The following is a 23443-nucleotide window of genomic DNA, read 5'->3' on the forward strand; positions in this document are numbered from 1 at the left end:
TAACGCCACAAATATTATTTCCATTCACAACAAAAATTGCAACCTGACGTTTAGGGGTAAAAACGGATTAAAATAAAATAAAAACTTGGGATTTTGTGATGATTTCAGTGTTAGTAGTTACAAGACGTAACGGTAACAGTAGTATTTGAGTGGCTGAAAACAAAAAAAGTGGAGGGTATATATGTACCTGGCTGTACATGTACAGTGTAAGATCAACACGGCCGTGGCATTGGGCCACACACGGCGAGGAAGGAGCGACTCCAGCGCCAGCTCCCAGGAACAACCAATATACGACACCACCGCTAAATCAAAACTATTCCCGCAAAGCAAAAATAATAAAAATAAAAATAAAAATGTACTGCTACTACTGCCGCTAATAATGATAAAAATGGTTGTGGCGGGCTAGGCTTCCAGAGCGAAAGGAGTTTGGAGAAGATCGTAGGGAGCCCACAGGGCATCCAAGGGGCAAGGGCGGTTGGCGTCGAGTCGGGCCCAGGGTTTCCCCTTCCCACTCCAATGCAGGAGGCTCACCGGGCCTGGATGCAAGTCTCTGCAGAGGCCGCGGAAGTTATCCCCGCCAAGCCCATGCTGGTTCCACCTGTGATCCACCGCGCCTATGTTGCCAGCGAAAACGAGTAGAAACGGCGGAAGGGAGCCCAGCTCGTAGATCCGCATTCTCTTCTGGAGCTCCATCCACTCCTCGATCTTCCTGGTGTAGTCGCCGGCCCGCCAGCGTTGCAAATCAATCACCATGACGCCGGTGTTGAAGTAGCAGGGCCTTCGGCTCGCGAAGGTGAGGGAGAGAGAGGGGTTGGACCAGAAGGAGGGGGTGAAGTAGGCACTGAAGTTGGCGTTGCAGTATTCGGGAGCGGCGAGGACGGTGTTGTTGCTGTTGTAGTCTCCGAGTGGGGTGGCAGCGAGTTTGGCGATGTCGTCGACGAGGACGAGGTCGGAGTCGAGGTAGACGATTTTTCGGACGCAGGAGGGGAGGAGGTTAGCGAGGTAGTTGCGGGCGTAGTTGAGGGGGCAATCGAGAGCGGAGCGGATGGAGGTGGAGATGAGGCCGGCAACTTGGAGGTCGTTGAAGGGGTAGATTTGGAAATTGAGATAAGGGAAGGAATTGGAGAGGGTGCGGTTAAGGAGGGCGGAGGAGGAGGCCCTGGAGGCGGCGGTGACGAAGTGGAAGATGACGTTTTCTGGACAGGAGGAGTGCTGGAGGACGGAGAGGATGGCCGCCATGGAGCCCCGGAGGTAGGTGATATCCAGTGTCATGGCGACGTGAACTGCCTGGTCGGAACAGGTTTGGGTGTGTTGGAGGGCAGTGGTGGCACAGGTGGGGGAGTTGTAGAATTTGGGTGCTTGTTTGAAGTGTTGTTGTTGATGTGCAGTGACGGCAGCGGCATTAGTCGAAATGATGATAAGGATGAGACAGAAAGCTATTAATGCAGAGGAATTGAGTTGATGAGTAGAAGCCATGATTTCTCTTAATGAAACTCCCATGATTGATCCGCTTTTATCCACAACCATCACAGACTCTCTGTGAATATCCTCTTCTACTCTTCTACTGCAACTACCATTTTCTCTCTCTATTCCTTTCTTCCCTTCCCTCCTTCTCAACCCATATTTCAACTTCCTTTTATGCATACTCATTCATCTTCTCTGTTACTCTCCTTCCCCATACTATATTTCTACGCCCACTTAATTTTACTTTCCATCTTCTACCCTAAATTTTTACTTTCTCTTCAATATAACTTTTCTATTTANATCAACCCATTCCTTCTTCGGTCAAACATCTTATTATTTATCAAATATTCATTCCAAATCACTTTTTCTTATTTTTTTTGTTTATTTTCCATTAAAAAGCAGCTGAAATTAAAAAATACTTTAAATTGAAATATTCAGTGTGCACACATGTGAATTGGAAAAAGTTCATTTTCTTTTTCTGNCAAGTCTAAAACAAGAATCAAATATATATATATGTATAGTACATAAGCCTCAATGCACTTCAGATATTGTAAAGTTGTTTTTGAACCTTGAGATAAATTTAAATAAATATAATGTCGATAAATTTCACGCTTATAGGAGAAAACTTATATATTTTGTTCATACATTAAATAGGAATAGTTCTAAGATGGTGATGTTTACCTTGCCCTTTCTTTAATATATTTAAAAACCTGAGTTATGTTATTTATTTATTATTTGGAATTTTTCAATNGAGAAGGATGCAAACATAATTAACTATTTCAATACATGCTATTTTTCATTTCAAATACTTGCATAATTATTAGTAAACTTACTAAACATTCTTAGTGTTAATAAAATATAAGGCTATTTGGTTATACTGGTGCATTTTATATCAATATGTTAATTAATGATTTGTAAGAAATATTAAAACATAAACATAAAACTAAAACTAATGAATACTTCGAAGCAATAAACAACATGAATATAAAATTATAAGTCAATGGTGAAGTTAAATAATGTATTTATCCTTATTTGTACACAGATCTATCATAAAGATTGTGATTAAAAACTTAGCCAGAACCATTTTGTTGAATGGGCCTGTTGCAAATGGCTTCACAGACTAGTCACATTGTGCCACGTGAACATCAAATGTCATGTAAAATACAAAAAAAAGAGTGAAAAAGAAGATGTTCTGGTCTTGTTTAATTTCAAAGGAAAAGAGACATGGAAACACTCATCTTAGAAATAACACATTATACACATTATTTAAAAGACTTGTAAACTTAACTTCATAAATCAAAACAAATAACAATAGGCGGGTTTTTTATTACCATCATGATTATTTACTTTTAAGAAGACAAAACACATATTATTAAAATATGCAAAAGGCAAAAGTATAAGTTGCAGTAAATTAAAAATCTTTTTATTTTTCTACAAATTTTGATATCTGTATCAACTTCACCTTCTATTTATTGTAGTGGAATGATGATGTTAGTATGTTGTCTTTATCTCAACACTTGTTGCACTAAACCTGACCAAGTTTCCAATTCGGTTTGTTCTACATTATTCTTCTATACATGTGTCAACTTTTAGTAACTAAATAAAACTCACGAATTAACCCTTTTCGGCTGGACAAGTTCATCTTACCTCATATTAGATGAATGATTGGAAAAATTGACATGTCTGCCCTCTGTCCTAAAAAACTTGGGATGACCTAAATGATCTTGTAAACCGTGACATGTTTTATAAACACCGAATTTCCGTTTACTTGCATAAATTCAAATTCAGGTTTAAAACCAATGCACAAATTGTTAAGGTTTGTGTATACGTGTACACTACACACGTGTGTAGAGTTTCCCAATTCAGGTAAAATGGTGTTTGGGAGCAGAGATTCAAGTATCCATCACTATAATTGTGGGTTATAATGAAGTTTCAGAAATGTAATACATCACGATTCGAACTCATCTGATTAATTTTCTTTTCTTTAAGAAATAAAAATATTTATTGATGATGATAAAGAACATTTTATTAGACTTTTCTTTATGACCGGTAATAGTACCATTTGACAAAAATATCGCATTTCATATTTTTATTTTTATTTGAAAAGAACGTAAATCTAAAAGTGCTCATTACTTAACAAGAAACTACTACTGATTGATGAAAATATATTAAATTTAAACTTGGATGCTAAAATTTATTTTAAAAAAAATAATTAAAAAAGAGTTTGTGTGATACGCATGGACATTTAAATTGACCATGTGGAACATTGGGGAAGAGGCATGATATTACTCGAATACCATTATGTTTGGTGGCACAAAGATTAAATTGGTCCCACTTCTTAATAAATGAGGATTGACTTTTGGTAAAAAAATAAAAATAAAAAATAAAAAACTTGATTTTCATTTTCTGTTCTTGTTTGTTTCTGCTGCCAACTTGGCCCAAATCCATCTTCAGCTTCAATTATTTTAAATGTGAATCACGCCAAGGACTACCTTTTACAATTCAAGATCTGTAAATTTCCTCACATATTATGGAGATTTATGTCAAAGAAAAGTTGAGTATATTATGAAATATTGATTTATAAAACTTTATTATGATGTTGTTTATGAGGGATAAATAGAGCCCGTCTGCTCTGGATAAATTTCAGCTTTGTAATTTACTAATTTAATTAAACGTTAAAAAAACTAAAATATTAATTTGTTTACATGATATTATTTTTAAAAATATATAAATATATAATAATATTATTAAAATATTTCAAAATTATAATAGAGTAGTTTAAAAAATTAAGATAACAATCTTCTTACTTTATTTAATACCAACATTAATTAATTAATTAAAATTTTAAAAATGTTTATGTAATTAAGTATGCTGCTAATATATATATATATATATATATATATATAAAATAAAGGCAACAAACTTCAGATATATCAACCAAAAAACATACGTGATTATTTATCCATGTTTGTGCTAAAATTACCGCTTAATCCAAGGAATAATTTTTTTTATATGGCCAACCTAGATTTAATTCGCTTAAACTTCTTTAAGAGCGAATCTTGCATATAAAAAATAAGGTTAAAAGCTCTTTTTGGTCCCAGTTTTGATTGAAAAAATTTGAAATGGTCCCCATACTTTTTTTTTGTGTTCAATTTAGTCCTAAAGAGCTTTTAATCAAAAAATAATAATTAAAAATTTCGCTAGAAGAGATCGTTAGATTCTTTTTTATTTACATTAATATAAGAAAAATTAATGAATAAGTCATAACAATAGCAAGATTATAAAGGTGAGCTATTGAATCAGATTAAATACTCTAAAATTTCCCACAATCAGATGGCCGAATGAGGATAATAGTTTGGTGCAGAAAATTAATTTGATTGATACTGATAAATGATAAGAATAACAAAGAAGAAAATCATCAGAATAAATAGTGTAATTATTAATCATAACATGTGAATAAAATTATCTACTTCTGATCTAATGAAAATTGAAATGTAAAGATTTTCTTAACAGTCTTCGTTATAGTTTCACCTTCACAGTTGCTTGATTTCCCTTATATGGTTTTATTGGTTTCATCTTAAATTTAAAGTGTAATTGGTGATGGATTGATTTTACATCTTTAACTCAAGTAATTAATTGGGATTGGGGACTTTGAACTACACAAAACTAAGCCCATCTTTTAGCCTCTCTAACATCTTATTAACATTTTTTTCATATTCAATAAACCTTCAACCATTATCTGTAAACCAATATTCACCCTATCTTCCACACCATCACTATCTGTCTTGGCTTCTCAGAACAAAAGCTTTGCCCTATGATTCAATGAATAAAAAGGTGATATTTTAAATTTTGAAATGAAAATAAAAATGCAAGAGAAAAGAAAACGCTGCCCTCTAGTTTTGAAAAATATGCTTTCCTTTCCACTTTCTCTTTAATCAATTTTCCTACCTAGTTTCTTTCTCTCCTCCAAACATTCCCAAAAAACCACAAAACCTCTTAAGTTAGTTATAGCAAAAGGTGATTATTTGATGTCTGATGGAATTATTTACAAACAAGTTAACTAAATGCCCAAATCACAAAAAAGAGTTCTGCATGTCTCCAAAGCATGTCCAAATAACATGTATTTTTTTTTTTAGCCTGCAGCCATCTAGAATCTTTAAAACATCCAACAGTTTCCTTTTTCATGAAACCAGACATCCTTTAACACTAGAAAAACTAATTTCATTTTTTCTTCTAAAAATACTTCACGGCTATGTGAACCAACAACCAAAGAACATGGGATGACTTGAAAGAATCTACTAAAAGACAGTAAAAGTGCAGGCAAGTCATAAACAGCAAACAGGTAGCATTCAAGTTCACCGGATGCTTATAATACAGTTCATAAGATTCAAACAGGCAGCAGCCTTCCCAAACATAGAATTCCCTTATCAATCGGCTAAAGTATTTACACATAACTCCTGAAGAAGTATTGCAACCTCGACACAAATGACATTACCACACAAAAATAACAGTAAGGAGGACAAGAAACCCAATCAACATAAGCAGATTCTTCAAAACATTGTCTTCCTGCCGTTGCACTTGGCCCCCAGTTGCCTGATGATACCCCCGTGCACCCCCTCCGTGAAAGCTATTAAACCCAAAGGGATAACCAGAAGTTGTCCCGTAGACAGTGGCATCCTGAAAGCCATGGAAATGAATGTTGAGCAGTGATGGGATAAACCCAGCAAAGGCGGTGGAAAGTGTGAAGTTCCCAAATCTGGCAGTTGCCATGGGAATGAACCCTCCCATGAGTCCAAACCCATAACTCCCAAAAGGGTTAGTCTCGGGAGGAGGTGGGGGCGGCGCAGTTTGTGGCCTCTGCCCCGAAGGACGGTGAGGGATCTCCATTCCAGGATATGATTTGGTCCTGGGATCAGTCTGTGTTTTGCCCCTTCCATAAAGAGGCACCAATTTCTCCTCCTGCACAAGGGCCTTGCAAACAGGGCACTCCTGAGAATGGGAATGATGATGGAGCCACCTATAAAGGCATGGCCAACAGAATAGGTGACCACAGAGCGTGATCACGGGTTCTTGCGCCAAATCGAAGCATATGTTGCACTCAAAATCACCAGCATCGTTTGAACTGTTACCCGAGCATGACGGGCTGGGAGCAGACGCTCTCGTTGATTCCCCAAAACCACTCGTCATTTGCCTAATCCCTCACTCAGATCTTCACAGATAAAATCGATTACAATGCCAACCAAACCCTACAATGTCACCGAAAAAATCATCATACGCTATATCATACCATCGTCACCGACAAGGCCGTAAGAGAATACAAAATCAGCTAATTGTACTAAGATCTAAAATTTATCAATAGAAGAAACGACGGAGAAATCTAGAGATTGAACGTGGGAATTAGCGGAATGAGAAAACGAAAAAAAATGAAAAAGGATTAAAAAAGAAAAGAAATTCAGATCTGGTCTCAGAATATGAACATAGAAAATTATAAACATGAATTGACGATGAAATAAGCGATGAACTTACAATTTGGATGAACTTACAATTTGGTCGAGGGAAAGACAAATGGCTGGAAAGGCACAAGAATTGTGATAGAAAAGTGAATCTTGCGTCTCAAACCCCCAAATTTGGTTATTACCGAAAACCTTGTGGAAGATTCTAGGTTTTCTAAGTGCTTTCTACTATTTGCTCTTTATTAATTAATTAATTGTAGTCTATTATATAGATTATTCTATCCAGTGTTTCATCTCACACTTCCCACATACACCTTCAAAAATAACATTTTTAAGACATCTTATCGTATATCTCTAACTTTTTTTAAAATTTTCATTTTATCTATTTCTTATTAAAAGCATTTTACAACATTTTAATAATAATTTAATTTAATTTAAAATTTAAATATTATCTAATATAATTTTGTATTTTAATAATTATTAAAATATTATTTATATTATAATAATAGTTATTTTAAAAAACTAAAATAAAATAATAATAATAACAATGATAAATAAAATAATAATAATAATCAATTTCATTAAATATATTCAAAATAAAATAAATTATATTAAAATATTAAATTAAATTAAATATTTATTAAATTTAAATAAAAAACAAAACTTTAAAATTCTGAAAATTTTTTCTTTAAATTTTAAAAATTATTTAATTTGATTTAATATTTTAATGCAATTTATTATACTTAAGTACATTAAATATGATTTTAAATATTATTTTAATTTTTATTATTATAACTTTTATTTTAGTTATTGATAGTGTAATTTTTAATATGACTTATATTTTTATAATAATTTTATTAAATATATTAAATTATATTACATTTAAAATAATATTAAAATTAAAATAAATCAAATTACATAATCTAAACAAATGAATGTGTATCATAATATCAAATCTTATATTAAATTTTATATTTAAGGAAAATAAATCAAATTATTTAATCTGATCTGTTCTCCCCAAATTCTGGGCTTAACATCATATTTAACAATCTAATTCACAATCATCTGGGAAGGACAAAATGGAAAGATAAAAAAATTTGGAAGTATAAGAAGATAACAACATATGCACAAGATGAAGTACCTTTGCTTTTGGATGTAACTGTTGCTAATAAGTCAATTAACCGAGTGTATTTACTTTTAATATAAAGTAAAAGTATTTTTATGGATAAAATAATGATAATAACGAATTTACAAAACACCGATGTAATACCTAATTCAGTTATAAATGTAAACAAACTTTATGAATTAATAATTTATCAAATATTGATAGGGAATACTATGTTTGATTATAGTTTCCTTATTTAGTGTCTACATAAATAATTTTGTCTTATATATTGTACATAATTGATAGGAAATAATTATTGTAAGTTAATTATGTACATCTATATATTGTACGTTGGTCATTCTTTCAATATCAATAAAACATATTTGTTATCAGCCTAATTTCGATTATTCCTTACCCTTTCTTCTTTTCTTCCCTATGACTAATATTGATGGTGCTTTTTCCTTTAACACTATGATGCACATGTTAAACATACACCTCACCTCAACCAATTTCATTCTCTGACGTCGTCAATTCCTTCCTCTTCTCGAAGGACAGGCCCTTTATGGTCATATTGATGACTCAATCATAACTCCTCCTATGAAATTGAAATTGCCTGCTGCTGATGGATCTTTGACGGTTCCTAATTCAGCCTTTATCACGTAGAAACAACAAGATCAAAGATTTGTAAATCTTCTTCAGGCCTCCCTAAAGAGACTCTAGCTGGCCTTTATCACGTAGAAACAACAAGATCAAAGATTTGTAAATCTTCTTCAGGCCTCCCTAAAGAGACTCTAGCTGGCCTTTATCACGTAGAAACAACAAGATCAAAGATTTGTAAATCTTCTTCAGGCCTCCCTAAAGAGACTCTAGCTGGCCTTTATCACGTAGAAACAACAAGATCAAAGATTTGTAAATCTTCTTCAGGCCTCCCTAAAGAGACTCTAGCTGAATTACTGCACTGTGACACCGCACAGCAGATCTGGACTACTCTTGAATCCCTCTACGGTGGTGACTCCAAGCAAAGAGAATTTGGGATCAAAGATCAACTGTTGCACCTTACAAAAGGCTCTTAGGGAGTTTTCCAAAACGTTTTGAGGCTTATGTGATCAACTCAGCCTTATGGGTAGACCATTGGATGATTTAGATAAATTACACTGGTTTTTACGGGATTTAGGTCTCACTTTCACTAGCTTTGGTGCATCTCAATTAGCCATGCGACCACTGCCTGTTTTTCGTGATCTTCTGCTGCAGAGTTTTGAAATGTATTTACATGCCGTTGAATCTACTCCCTCTGCTTTTAATACCACTACTCAACGTTCCTCTCAATCATCCAACACACATTTTCAATCTGGGTCGCGTTCTTTCTCAAATGGCAAAACACGCTGTGGTTACCAATACTCGGGTCGTGGTGGTCGCGGCAGAGGACGTCGTCTTATCCATTGCCCAATCTGCCGAAGAAAGGTCATTATGCCACATCTTGCCATCAACGTTATGAAGGTGGCCCACCTCAATCTGCCAATCTTGCTGAATCATTTGCAAATTCTTGCACCCTATCAAATTCAAATCAGTCTGATTGGTACCTCGATACTGGAGCTTCAGCACACATGACAACAAACTCATCTGATTTAGAATCAATTGAGCCTTATTCTAGTAATCATACAGTTACTGTTGGAAATGGTAATGCTCTTCCCATTTCCCATATTGGATCTCATTGTTTGACAAATACTTTAAACCTTCTTGATATTCTTGTTGTGCCTAGACTCCAAAAGAATCTCATTTCAATTAGCAAACTTACACGTGACTTTCCTGTGGATGCTATCTTTACTGAAACATCTTTTTTGCTTCAGCAAAGAGTACAAACAAAATTCTAGCAAAAGGGAGACGTGAGCACAACTTATATGTATTGGAGCATGGTCAAAATGCCTTTGTTTCTGTTTTAAATTCCAATAAGCTACGAGGATCATTTGAATTGTGGCATTATCGTTTGGGTCATGTTCAATTTGATACTATTCCTCATTTAAGAAAAAGAGGTCTTTTGTCTTTATCTTCTATTTTACCAACTCCATTTGTGGCTCTTGTGAATTAGATAAAAACAAAAGACTACCTTATTCCCTAAATGAGAAACGCGTATCGCATGCACTGGATTTAATTCATTGTGATTTATGGGGACCTGCTCCCATTTGTTCAAAATTTGGGTTTCGATATTATGTGATTTTCATTGATGACTATTCCAGATTCACTTGGTTATATCCAATACGCCTGAAATCTGATTTTTATGATGTATTTGTCCAGTTCAAGAAATTTGTTGAAAATCAGTTTCATACAATTATAAAAACTTTTCAAAGTGATGGTGGCACCGAATTCAACAATAACAAAGTAAAGACCTTGCTGAAGCTGGAATTCTTCATCTTATGTCTTGCCCTCATACACCGGCCCAAAATGGTAGAGCTGAACGCAAACATCGTCACATTATTGAAACGGGCCTTGCAATGCTTTTTCATTCACATCTCCCTGCTCATTATTGGCTACATGCTTTTTGTTGTGTTGTTTATGTCATAAATCGGTTACCGACCACTCTTCTAAATGATGTTTCTCCATTTGAGACCTTATATAATACTCCTCCTAATTATGCCCACTTTCATTCTTTTGGCTGTGGGGTTTATCCTTGTCTCCGTGACTATGCCACTAACAAATTGTCTCCTCGTAGTGCACCTTGTATTTTTCTTGGATACAACAACAACCATAAAGGATTTTAATGTTTGGATCCTTCAACCTCCCAGTTATACGTAACAAGAAATGTCAAGTTTGATGAACTTTATTTTTCGTGTTAAAAAACAGGAACTATATCTCCAATTTCCGGATTGGATTTTTCTTCATTTGCTGAACCAGCCTCAAAACCTGAAATTCCTGCTCCAGCTCCTGCACACTATCCAAGGAAACTGTACACTCACCAACCACACCTTGCGGTCTATCTCATGCTGAAGATACTCCTTCAACTGTTGTTTCCATGCCTGATACTCAACCACAAATACACCGTAGTGTCCAGTCTACTCATCCTATGGTCACACGCGCCGAATCAAGTATTTTTAGGCTTCGCCATTTTGCTGTCTACACCCAAAGAATTCAAATCCGCTGCCAAACATCCTAATTGATTGGATGCTATGCATAAAGAGCTCTTAGCCCTACACTCCAGCAATACTTAAGATCTTGTCCCACGCCCATCCAACACCAACATTGTAGGATCCAAATGGGTGTTTCGCACCAAATACCCAAATGGGTGAAAATAAAAACTAAATTAATATTTATTTTATAAAAATTATTATTATTTAATACTTCTTTAAAACTCTTGCTTGATAGCCCGACTAAATCGAATATAATTATTATTCTTTTAAGAAGAAAAAAGTTATAAAGTAAATTAATACAATTATTTAGGAATATAAAATATTACATTATTTGGTGATATTATAATATATTAGTAGCTAGCTTGATGAAGGATAAATAAAATAATAATAATAATAATCAGTTAAATATTGTAACACCTATTATCTTACTATATTCATATTAGACTTGTACAAAAATAACTTATTAGAGTGACAAAACTAAAATATAACGTCATTAGTAATTGAATTCATTTTAAATAATTCAAATACACCTTTAAACGAAAACGAATCAAGTGAAAATAGTGAGTTGACTACTTTTAAATAGATTTGTAAATATCTTTCTTTTCTTTTTAAAGATTTAAATATTATTTGTTACGATTCATTGTGACAAAATAACTCATAAATCATCATCCTAACTGCTTCTAAGATGTTATTTTCCTAAGGTTGGAGATAAGGTTTTCTTTTAGAAATTAAATAATAATAATAATACAATTTATTTATTTAAGATTAAAGCATTAAACAAAGACTGTGTTACAAACAAACAGTGCTGGGCTTATTTGGAGGTGCAACGGTCCAAAATTAAATGAACCAAATTTATTTTTTATAAAAATGATACAATAATATATTAATTATTATACACTAATTTAAGTATCCTCGTAAATACATTAAAATTATCGTTTTATTTCATCTCTTTTTTTTATGAGATGAAAATGTGACATGATAAAAATATATTAATGTCGTTAGCTTTTACTAATGTATTACATTTATAAATTTATCTTCCATTAATATTTTGTTGGTAGTAATGTATTAATTTTTAATTGATAAATGATAGTATTTTTTTTTTAAGCAAGATGAGAAATAAAATAATAAAAACAAATAAATTAAAAGTTAGTCACTAAAATAGAACAAAAAAACCCGAAATAATTATCTTTCTGAAATAAATTGAAATGTCTTTGAATCATAAGAAATTAAATTCATTCTGAAATAAATATCTTGTCAGGAATGTTATCTTTTATTGTGATAAAGCCCGAAATAATATTTTTTGTTTAAATCATTAAATTGCAAATTGTTTCATTAGAAAAACATGTTGCATAATCAATATAATAGGTACATGCTTTCAACTATAATGAGTTATGTGGTAAGCATTTAATTCCATTTAATAATTACGATGTATATCATTCAGCTTGAATTTAGTAATCTTCATTGCATTTTCAAAGTGTGTATGAATTAAATAAGTTTTTTTTTCTCACTACTTAATAAAGATAAAATGAATTTATTAACTTTCTCTACAAATTCAATTATTTGACAAAATATGTTCCACTATAAAAAAATCCAAAAGATGTATAATATACTATTTAATTTTACTTTTCATAAACATATATATAATATTATCTAAAACTTACCTTTATAAAATAAAATCTTGAATAATTTCTTAAAGACAGTAAAACTTTGCTAATTATTCAAAAAAAATTATGCTACAAAATATTCACAAAAAAGTAAATTAAAATATTTTTATTGTACTGAAAATAAATTTAATATTTGCATGTTATAAATACTTCGTACTATTTAAAATTTAAAAAAATTAAATATGTTTTTGTTTTTAAGTGTCATGCGAATTTGATATTTTTCTCTTTTCTAAATTTGGTTATATTTTTGTTTCACTTCTTTTATAAAGTCACAAAATTTAGTCATTCATTTATAAAGTCATAAAATTTAGTCATTCATTTATAAAGTCATAAAATTTAGTCATTCATTTATAAAGTCACAAAATTTAGTCATTCATATTTAATGTTATTAGTTTTTTTTTTTCTTTTTATCATATTTCAAACTCGTTTAAAACACGTAATCTACCTTATGTAGACAAAGTTGTTTGGTGGTAAACGATGTGTCACGCTCTCAATCCGATAAAGTTGATAAGATAGCTTGTGGCAAAAGTTGTGTCACATCTCCAGTCTAGTAAGATCGACAAGACACATGTATTGTTTTCCTAAGTCAGCAAGATATACATATAGCTCGATAAGTCATTAGGATAATCTGGTAAGGTGTATGAAAAACTTAGATAGTTTGATAGGAAATCTAAAGAACTTGGTAAGTTATTATCTGAGCTATCTACACTGTTTGCTAAGCTATTTGAGTTCTCAATACACCTTACCAAATTATCTGGACTTTCAACCAAGTTGTTTGAGTTCTTACTATCCACCAAGCTATTTGGGTTCTCAATACACCTTATCAAGTTATCAGACTTCCCACCAAATTGTTTGACTTCTTAATGCACCTTACCGGGTTATCCAATCTTCTCACCAACCTATTTGAGTTCTCTAGGTACTATCAAAACGGGCCACTCGGCCCAGTCCACCACGGATTAATGAGTTAAACGAATTGACTCAGTAGTTTACTTAATTAAAAGTTTATTTTAAATCCAAAAAAAATTACAATATTTTTGTAATTCAAATTTAAATAAATTTCTTCTAAAATTATTTTAAATTTCAAAGACAATTCAAAATAAAAAAAAAATAACATACGACTCAAATGTAATCTAAAAGCAAACTAAAAAACAAATAAATAAGTTTATAATATTGATCATTTTTGTATAACTTATCCATTTATAATATTAAAGTCTTGAATGGATAAATTTATAATGTTTTGCTTTCTTAAAACATCATTTTCTTTATTTTTCATTTACAATTTAATAAAAAAATGTTAACTAATAATATTAAAACACAAAATAATAAATAATTAAATTAAATTAAGTGGATTGGTGAATTAATCCAACTCACCACAGGTCAATTCAGATGAATTAGATTTTAAGTAATTCAAATTAAAAATTAGTCCATATAAAAAAAATATTTTTTTTTAAACTCAACCTGATTAAATCTATAATATTGAACCATAAATTAACACTACTATTCACCTTACCAGCACCTTTCTACCGAATTATCTAGATGTCATGTCTTTTCAACTTGAGGACACATTATATATGTTTTGCCTACGTTACAGAACTGAGAACATGACACCCCATTTGCCACACTGATTTATCTTGTGGACTTTGAGACACAGTACATGTGTTTCTAAAAGGTTAGATAAAACTAATGGTGTTAATCATGAAGAACTAAATTTGTTAATTTCTAACAGAAATCTAAATAAAACAAAGTTTCGGAAAGCAACAAAAACCAAAATATATATTTAATCATATTTAATAAATCAAATTTAAATTGTATTCCTAATTTTAAAAATTTATTTATTTTTTTATAAAAACACTGAAAAAATTATCAATTAAGAAAAATCAAAAAAATAGAAAATAAAATTTAGATATCATTTTGATTTTATTCAATTGTTCATGCTACTAATTAAATAAAAAATATTATATATATACATATAGAGAGAGAATTCATATTTGTGAAAATAAGTATAAGATAATATTTTAAATCTACTAATTTAATTTAAATATAAATCTTCAAAAATTAAACGACAATTTTATATATTTTAAAAAACAATTTATTTATTTTATTTTGTATAAATAAAATAAAACAACTAAAATTGTACCATTAAAAACTAAAAATACTTAAAAACGAAGTACAATAAAAGAATAAAATTAGGATACATAATAGTTAAATAATTGGTCTGTTATGAGAACAATTAATCGATTAGAAAAATACTCATAATTACTTATCATTTTTTTATTCATGTACATTATTGACCATTGTTTTAGAATTCAACAGGAAATTAAGTAAATTTCGGTCAATAATTTTTTTTTTAACAAAACTCAAGTAATATTCAATAATTTCTATTTAAGTTCAATACATTCACCCCTTATTTCAATAATTACAGAGATATTAGAAAATGACTTTTCAATGATTACAATATCAGAACAAAGGCAACTTTTACTTCTCTATTTACTCAAGCAAGAAATATATTTTTTTGCTGTCTTACAAAAATTTGAATATCTCTTGATGTCACAAATTAAACTCTAGTAGAAAGAAAAGAAAAAAAAAAAAAAAACTAACAGAAAACATTTACAAGAGGAAAGCATACCTTCGGTTTACCTTAATGAACATGAATTGACTTATCTGAACTTATACTTTCATTATAAGATTTTTTCAATAATGTGCTCTGCTTCTCAAATATAGTTTCATTAATGTGGGAAGCCTCGCGAGGCATCCCAGCCTTCAACAGACAGGAACTTAAAGTTCTAATTGTGATGTCATCTGGAGTAGAACCAGCTTCCAGCATCTTGTAGAAGATGCCAATTGCTTCAAGTGTTCTTCCTTTCATACAATGCCCAATAATAAGAATGGTAAATGTCAACTTATCAGGCTTGCACTTCTCTTCCATCTCTGCCACAATTGCATTAGCCTCATCAATGTTCCCAGATTTGCAATATCCATCAATGACAGGATTGTAGACAAACGACTGTGGAACAATGTCACTCTGTTTCAATAATCTCAAAAGATTATGTGCTTCTTGCAGTCTATTGCTCTTACAAAGAGCACTAATAAGAACCGAGAAAGTATACAAATTTGCAGAAACATGTCGTGCTTTCATTTCATGTAACAAGTCCAAGCCATGATTAACCCATCCAATTCGGCAATAGCCATTAATTAACGATGTTAAAGTAACAACATTTGGAGGACAGCCATGTAAAGACATTTTCTTGTGAATACCTAGTGCAGAAACCATGTCACCTGCCTTAACAAAGCCATCAATGAGAGCAGTAAAGGTAAAGACATTAGGCTTTATTCCGGATCTAATCATTTCATCAAAAAGAGAGCAGGCCTCTTTCATGTTACTCAATCTGCAATAACCTGATATCACTGTCGTATAACTAACAACATTAGGGGCAAACTCACATTTTAGACAAACTTCTTTCAGTAAACCGCATGCTCTATGAACTTGATCTATTCTACATAAGCCGTTTAATAGAGTGTTATATGTAACTATATCGGGGAAACAACCAAAACTTTTCATATCACTGAGAAGCTTAAAAGCTTCGTCAACTTCTCCAGCTATGCATAAACCCCGCATTAAAATGTTGAAGGTGAAGGTTTCTAGACAAGAATGTGTTCTCATAAGCTCTCTGAATAAACAAATGGCATCATCTAACTTATTGTGTTTTATCAATATGTCCAAAAAGTTATTAACAATCACCTTTACTTGATTCCCATTGCACAGAGCTTCAGCAAGTAATTCCTTTGAAACATCAAACCTGTCAGCCAGTGCAAAAGAGGGAACCAAAAATCCCAAAAGCCTAGAATCAGGTAATTGCCCGTCAGACCTCATGGAATCATATAACAATTTTGCTGAACTGTGGAGATTTGCTTGACAAAGGGACCTCAAAAGCATATTGTAAGTCCAAAACGAATGAGACATACTCAACTTTTCCCTAGTGAACTGATAGAACTTGAAACCTAAGTTGGGATTGTTAAGCCTTTTAATAATCTCTAAGACATAAGAAGGAGTTAGGTGCTTATGGAAATAATCCAAAATTTCATCATCAAAAGAAGTAGAGCATAGAAAGAGGGTAGAAACTATCTTGACAAACCAAGAATCAGTTGTTGTTACGATTAATCTTTTCTCAGAGAGTCCTACCTGAGTAAGAGTACGATAATGGGAGGCTCGAAAAGCAGTGACAAGCGAGAAAGTCATCGGCTTGGTATGTCATGTGCACATATTCAATGCATGAAGGAGAATCTAGCTGTTGTTGAAAATCAGAAGTACCGAGGTCATTAAATTTTGTTGAACAATTGGTGTCGGAATGCTTAACCCCGAGTCCAAGATTGTCGAGGTGTAATTGAGGGAGCACAAAAACGCAATGTAGTCCCGTGTGGAGGCATCATAAACCAGCCCAGGTTGTGGAGAAGGCTTCTTCTCCCGTTGCATCACGAAGCGGAGACTCTGTTGTCGTGGGTATAAGCTGTTGTCATGAGTGCAGATTTGATGGCACTTGAACTCCAATCTGGATACACTGCTTTCAACAGCACAGCCAACCCACTTCGCTACATCACATCATCATCACAATAGGAGTGGACAAATTGCATTATTAGTACTGTACTATAAACCAATTATAATTAACTATAAAATAGTTCAAATAAACTGAACTGAACTAAAAAATAGTTCAAAAAAACTGAACTGAACTATTTTTTAGTTCAGTTACACTGCAATACAATTTAGTAAACTGTTTGTTAATTCATAGTTCAAAGAAAACCTACTTTTCCACTCCCTTAGATTTCACAGTAGATAATATTATAATATCCTCTTCACCGCCTTGAAAACCATCAACAGAACGAACACTAACAGAGAAGTGAAAATCAGAAACCGAGATGTACTACTTAACTTTCTGTTGGATTTCATAAACTTGAGCCTTATATGGTGATATGATTCCTACACTAACTTTCTTCCTGGTCTTCAAAAACTCTGTAAATAGAAAAATGAATTAATCACGTAAAATTTTCTTTTCTTGTATTCTTATGATTATAGAGATTTTACTTTGACAATAATCTTTTCGAATGACAGAAGAGAAGCAGTAAGAGAAAGTAACCTTTTTTAAGATTTCCAATAATTTCAAAGATAGTTGCAACCTCAATTTTGTTCATCAAACTATGATCACTGTTAAACTGTTCTTCATCAAACTATGAAGCATACATTTTCCCATCAAGAAAACTTTTATCATAGCTTATTCATCTGACAAGGTTACCGAAGGTGTTAGTCTATAAGTATTGAAGACTCACTTGGTGAACCAATGAAGAAGATGAAGAGGTATATATATATATATATATATATATATATATATATATATATATATATATATATATATATCAATAATGGATGTGAACCACACAATGAAAAAATAATTATGAAGGCTACGCAGGAGAATCGAGGACAAGATATTAATTAGAGAACAAAATAAGAAAGTACAATAATTCGCAAAGAAACAAAACAACACTTGTGCTGTGGTGTGTTTGAAGGTAGCAGGAACAACAGAAAAGGCCTCAAAACAACAGAAGGTACCTCAAGTTTAGAATATATTTGTGATATGGGATCTTTCAGTCTTCTTGTCTGCATTTAGTTCACGAGTGAGAAAAACATTAGATATATAATAAAATGCAATTCATAAAGATTTCTCAATGCATCACTACAAACATATCTACACTATAATGAGTGTGTGATCCAATTACCACAACGGCACGTAGAAGGAAAAACCCTCTAAAGTCATCTAATGACTATCTGACATAGAATACTTATAAGTTATATTTCAATTTTGATCATAAAACACCAAACTTATGTCCCAGCTTAATTGCTCGGACCAGCAGGGTTCCTTAAATGGTATCAAAGCCTGTTTCTTGACTCTTCAAACAAAAATAAGTTATAGATTGATGCTTGGTAAGTTTACCCGACCATTAGAAATCAGTTCAATAGTTACTAAAATCCTAAAACAAACAGGTTTTTCTGTCAGGCAAATGTTAGAGACGTAAAAGGAATTATTAGAACCAATTTGAAAAGCTAAGTCAGACAGGATAAATTGTTTGCTGACAATTACCTAGTGGGAACTAAACATATATAAACTTGAATGATGGATTGAAGTTTCTATTGTATTCTATCTCATCGTATCTCATTCTGTTCTGCGATATTTGAGAATCGCCGTCAATACCCCGTTGTAGGTTCGGNATACTCATTTGTTCGACAGTCCGGAGCTATTTAAACCAACCAATTCAGAATTCTTAGATATACTGGTACTAGCAGTAGCAAGTGCACCTTTGATGCATTCATCAATTATAAATCATGACGACATTCACAATACATATCCAATCCTTCCATCAGGTAAAAGCATCGGCATCATTGTCATGCCAGGAGGGGTTGGTACAGGACCATATATCAGTGGCTGCACATTTAAGAACATCAACAATGGCTGGATACATATTGAGACATACACACACCAGCATCACCAGTATTGCTTAAAATTACGGAGGACCGCATTTCATTTTGTTGAATGTAACTATTGACTAAAAGTAGGGAGCGAAAAAAGTGGACACAGTTAAACTGGGTACAGCAGTTACAATTTTCCATGCATCAATTGTTTAAATTATATTAGTCACACAACAGTCAGATTAATGTCAATCATTATATATGTTATCGATACTCATGTTGGTATGTGTATTAATATGTATTGGTGATATATATTGTGAATCACGAGTACATCAACTAAATTAAAAAGAAACTTAACTGTTGGGGATCATTTACTGCAAGTGAAATTATGTTGGAATGATGAAAACATCAATAATCAAACTTGATAACTATACAATTAGTAGAGTGCAATCCACTCCTGTAACCTCTCAAGGTGAGATAACACATTTGTCAGTGTTTATGGGAGGTAAATTCCTAGCCAAACCTCCAAACATCAATTATCTTTTCAAAATATTGCAAAACTAAATAGTTGAGACCCAACCCGTCAAAGAGAAACTTACTTGCGCTAAGCCAGTAGCACCATATCCTGCACCTATTGCACCACCAATCATACCATAACCAAGATGAGGTGGATAAGTGGGAAGGATAGCTGACTTCTGTTGATTAGCTGCCCCAGATGACTTCTGATCTGCTTGTGGCTTTGCTAGTGAACACTCCAATGTTTGTCCTGTCCATCCCCAAAGAAAACAACACATTCGTAACTGTCTAGTCCACTATTTTGAAAGAAAATTTTAGAAAAAAATGTATCATAAATTAAAGCCGTCCACGGCGTCCAGTCCTTCCTCGACTACTCTCTCTTCGGCGACGGCCTCCCGCCCTCGGCCACTCCCCCCGCTGGCAACTCCACGGACTCTTTCTGAAACTAAGGTGCGTCCTCCTCCGGCTCCCGCTCAACGGCGTCGTTTTGCTCCCCCTTTTCTCCTTCGTTCTTCCACTGCTATTATGCTAAGGTTTTTCAATCTCTTTTGAAAGGGAAAGGAAAAAACATTCGTACCTTTGGGTTGCAGATTTGCTTCTCTTTCCAGCGAGAAGTGTTCTCAGAACCTTCAACGATAGTGGTAGAACCTTCAACAGTTCGGCGACGGAAGAGTACGGCCTTCGGCAGCGGCGAGCCTTCGATGACGGCGAGTTTTCGACGACAGCGAGTCTTCAACGGCGGCGAACGAGCCTTTCACGAACGGGATGTAACTGAGAGGTCCAAAGAAAATTGTGATGGAGAAAGAAAATAAGAAAACAGAATGAGAAAGGACTGAAACCACAGTTAACTCAAAATAAAATAATTCAGTATTTTTACACTGAACTATTAATCAGTATAATTAGATTTTAGTAAAATTAGTTTAAATTTAAAAAAGTATGAATAAATTATAGTTTTAGTTTTTTAAGTTAATTGTGGCCAGCCTAATCACCAATAACGCCGTACTAAATTATAAATCAGCGAATTATACTGATATTTAAAATTTATCAATAGAATAATCAACAGACAATCTACAGATAGAATGTGGAAATTAGCGAACGAGAAAACGAAAAAAAGAAAAAAACATGAAAAAGGATTCAAAAAGAAAAGAGACGCAGATCTTGTCTCAGAATATGAACATAGAAAACTATAAATATGAATTGACGATAAAATAAGCAATCAAAAGATGAACTTACAATCTGGTCGAGGGAAAGTCAAGTGGCTGGGAAAGGCACAAGAATTGTGATAGAAAAGTAAATCCTGCTCGTGGAAGCTTCCAGGTGTTCTATGTGCTTTCTTCTGTTTGCTCGTCTATTAATTAATTAATTAATTAATTTATTTATTTATTTATTATAGGCTATCCTATCCATTATATTATCTTATAGAATAGGGATGACAGAAAAATTCGTATCCACGGATACTTGTAGGTAAAATTTGTTATGGGTATTTAGTATTCATAGGTATTTAGTACTCGCAAATAGCGGATATTTTAAAACCCGTTTGTTAACGGATCGAGTTCGGATATCATTTTATCCGTACCTGCGGATATCCGCTACTCGTTTGAGAGGTGAAATTACACTTTTATCCTGTTAGATTTTTTTACTTTCGAATACTCTCTGTCTCTGCCTTTCAAACCCTAACTTCCTCTAAAATCCTGAATGCTGCTGAGCTTACCTTTCTCTTCTCACCAAATCCACATACCTTAACTTTCTTTTTCACTGTTGCCGCTGGTTTGCTGGTTTTCTTGTGCAAAGAGGAACTATATCCAATTGTTGTTTTTCTTGTGCGAAGAGGAGCTTAGATCCATCTGCTGGTTTTCTTTCTCACCAAATACAGCTGAGGTTTTCTTTTCTTCCCTTTTTTCAAACAGATTTTTTAAGGTGCTTTTTTTCTTCTCATTTCCTTCGTCCTTTTCTTTCTTTTTTATCGGGATGTTAGCAAAGCATAACTTCATTCTGATTCTCTTCCCATTCTTCTCCTTCTAGTTTTAAAATTTCAAAGCCAAGTGTGAGGCATGTCTGGTTGTATCTTCTTCATGCAGCATGCCTTTTGTATTTGGTTTCAAACTAAGTTTTCTTCAGCATCTAGGGCTGCAAAATAAACCAATGCAATTAGTTCTTTTCTTTTTTTTTCTGTCATGATGAAGTATGATCTTTTGTTCACTAAGGTGAAGGCGTGGCTTACTGACAAGGAAGCTGAAGCACTTAGGTGTCATAAGCAATTGGTGGAGGAGGAGGAAGCTGCTCAGAAAAGGTACCTGGTAAAGAACAGTACAAATTGTACCTCAGGAAGTTTATATTCAGGTATGTGGATTTGTTGTTTCAGATATATAACAGCTTCATGTGTTTGCTTCTTAGTCTATCTATTATTATAAATTTTGTGTGATTAGTAGAAGGTGTGAATGAGAGTAACAGAGGAATGAGATATTGGGTCACCCGTATTTCTCGTGCACTAGATATTTATTTCCATGTTGGAGGGGATATTGCTATTAGGTTATCTGCATTTGTCCATCCTTCAAATGTCTAATACTGAGCATTGAGGGGGATGGGGGTGCGGGTGAAGGGGATATTGATGAAATCCCAGAAATTCAAGTGAAGACATGTCCATCAATAAAGTTTCAATAGGGTCCCCAAAATTTGAATGTGCCTCTCTCCCTCTCTAACTCTCTTTGACTGCTACGGGCAGCCCTACCCGCTGGCCGCCATCATAATTCTAACATTAACATAAACAAACCCAAATAAGGTTGTCACCAATGTAATAATAAATCAAAGATAAATATTTGTACCCCCACAATTTTTCTTCCTCCAAAGAGTTAAAATTTGCGGCTGCAATCTCTTGTGAGGTGCTGCTATGTCTTTTCTTTTCTATTTTCATAAGTTTGTCTTCTTGTGTTAAATGGAATCTGGGGTTTCTTGAGTTATGTCATTAATTACTGCAACACTGTAATTATGATTTGGTTGGAAACTTAGGTTTCTGTAAAAACTGTAGCATACCTCTTCAGAATGCCAAAATGGGTGTTTAAAAAGCTATTGATGTCCCTTTTAAGAAACCTTGTCTTTAAGATTCCTTGCTCCACTCTCTTGAGTTTGGCTATTTCAGTGTGCTAGTGGTGTCAATTATATATATACAGAAGGGGTGAAAGAGAGATTGTTCCCACTTCAATCATCATTACCAAACTTCTCCACAAAACCAAACCCTCACTCTCCCTCCCAACTTTTCAGTCAAAAATTATCATTTCAAACCACTCTTCTGCTGGAGGATAAGTTTGTGCCTTCCAAGTGTTTGGTTTGTGACCCTGCTCTGGTGTCTTACCACAATCACAATTACTGAGCATTAGGAGCCTATGGAGGTGGTTTTGGTTAAGACTTTATATCCATGTCTTTATAAATTGTCATTTTTCAGTTGGTCCAAAAATCTGGCTGTTTGGCCACGTTTTCAAGTTGCAACTGTGGCAATAATGATTTTTTTGTATTTTTAATCTTTCTGACTTTTATTATTTTTAATAATTGTATTAATATTTTTTGACAGATGATTAATAACTAATAGTATTACTCTTATGTTTGTTATTAAATATATATATATATATATATATATATATATATATATATATATATATATATATATATAT

General features: G+C 33.0%; 3 protein-coding genes across 22 annotated transcripts; all 3 read right to left on the minus strand.

Annotated features, from left to right (window-relative positions):
- Nucleotides 1–1717, minus strand: LOC106776521 (probable galacturonosyltransferase-like 1). Its single transcript, XM_014664002.2, has one exon. The coding sequence runs from the start codon at nt 1648–1650 to the stop codon at nt 403–405; it is 1248 nt and encodes a 415-aa protein (XP_014519488.2). The 5' UTR covers nt 1651–1717; the 3' UTR covers nt 1–402.
- A 4072-nt stretch (nt 1718–5789) lies between these two features.
- LOC106777007 (E3 ubiquitin-protein ligase RNF185) lies at nt 5790–7165 on the minus strand. 2 transcript variants are annotated; one of them, XM_014664503.2, is made up of 2 exons: nt 7008–7165; nt 5790–6710 (listed from the first exon to the last, which is right to left on the minus strand). In XM_014664503.2, exon 2 carries the CDS (start codon nt 6649–6651, stop codon nt 5956–5958), a length of 696 nt encoding a protein of 231 aa, XP_014519989.1. In that variant the 5' UTR covers nt 6652–6710; nt 7008–7165; the 3' UTR covers nt 5790–5955. The 2 variants fall into 2 exon arrangements, with proteins under 2 accessions (XP_014519989.1, XP_014519988.1); XM_014664502.2 differs by having other exon boundaries at nt 6991–7151.
- Nucleotides 7166–15265: 8100 nt separating this feature from the next.
- Nucleotides 15266–21150, minus strand: LOC106777993 (pentatricopeptide repeat-containing protein At2g06000). Of its 19 annotated transcripts, none has more exons than XR_002670085.1 (5): nt 20356–20980; nt 19862–20295; nt 18408–18455; nt 16989–17390; nt 15266–15736 (listed from the first exon to the last, which is right to left on the minus strand). XR_002670085.1 is itself a non-coding variant. In XM_022787501.1 (5 exons), exon 5 carries the CDS (start codon nt 17043–17045, stop codon nt 15447–15449), a length of 1599 nt encoding a protein of 532 aa, XP_022643222.1. In that variant the 5' UTR covers nt 17046–17813; nt 18408–18455; nt 19862–20028; nt 20356–20549; nt 21012–21150; the 3' UTR covers nt 15266–15446. The 19 variants fall into 19 exon arrangements, 16 of the variants coding, with proteins under 16 accessions (XP_022643222.1, XP_022643228.1, XP_022643225.1 ...); XR_002670084.1 differs by having other exon boundaries at nt 15266–15812; XR_002670083.1 differs by having other exon boundaries at nt 16548–17390.
- Between the last annotated feature and the right edge of the window lie 2293 nt (nt 21151–23443).

This window comes from Vigna radiata, chromosome 11, assembly GCF_000741045.1.
Source record: "Vigna radiata var. radiata cultivar VC1973A chromosome 11, Vradiata_ver6, whole genome shotgun sequence".
Lineage (NCBI taxonomy): Eukaryota > Viridiplantae > Streptophyta > Magnoliopsida > Fabales > Fabaceae > Vigna > Vigna radiata.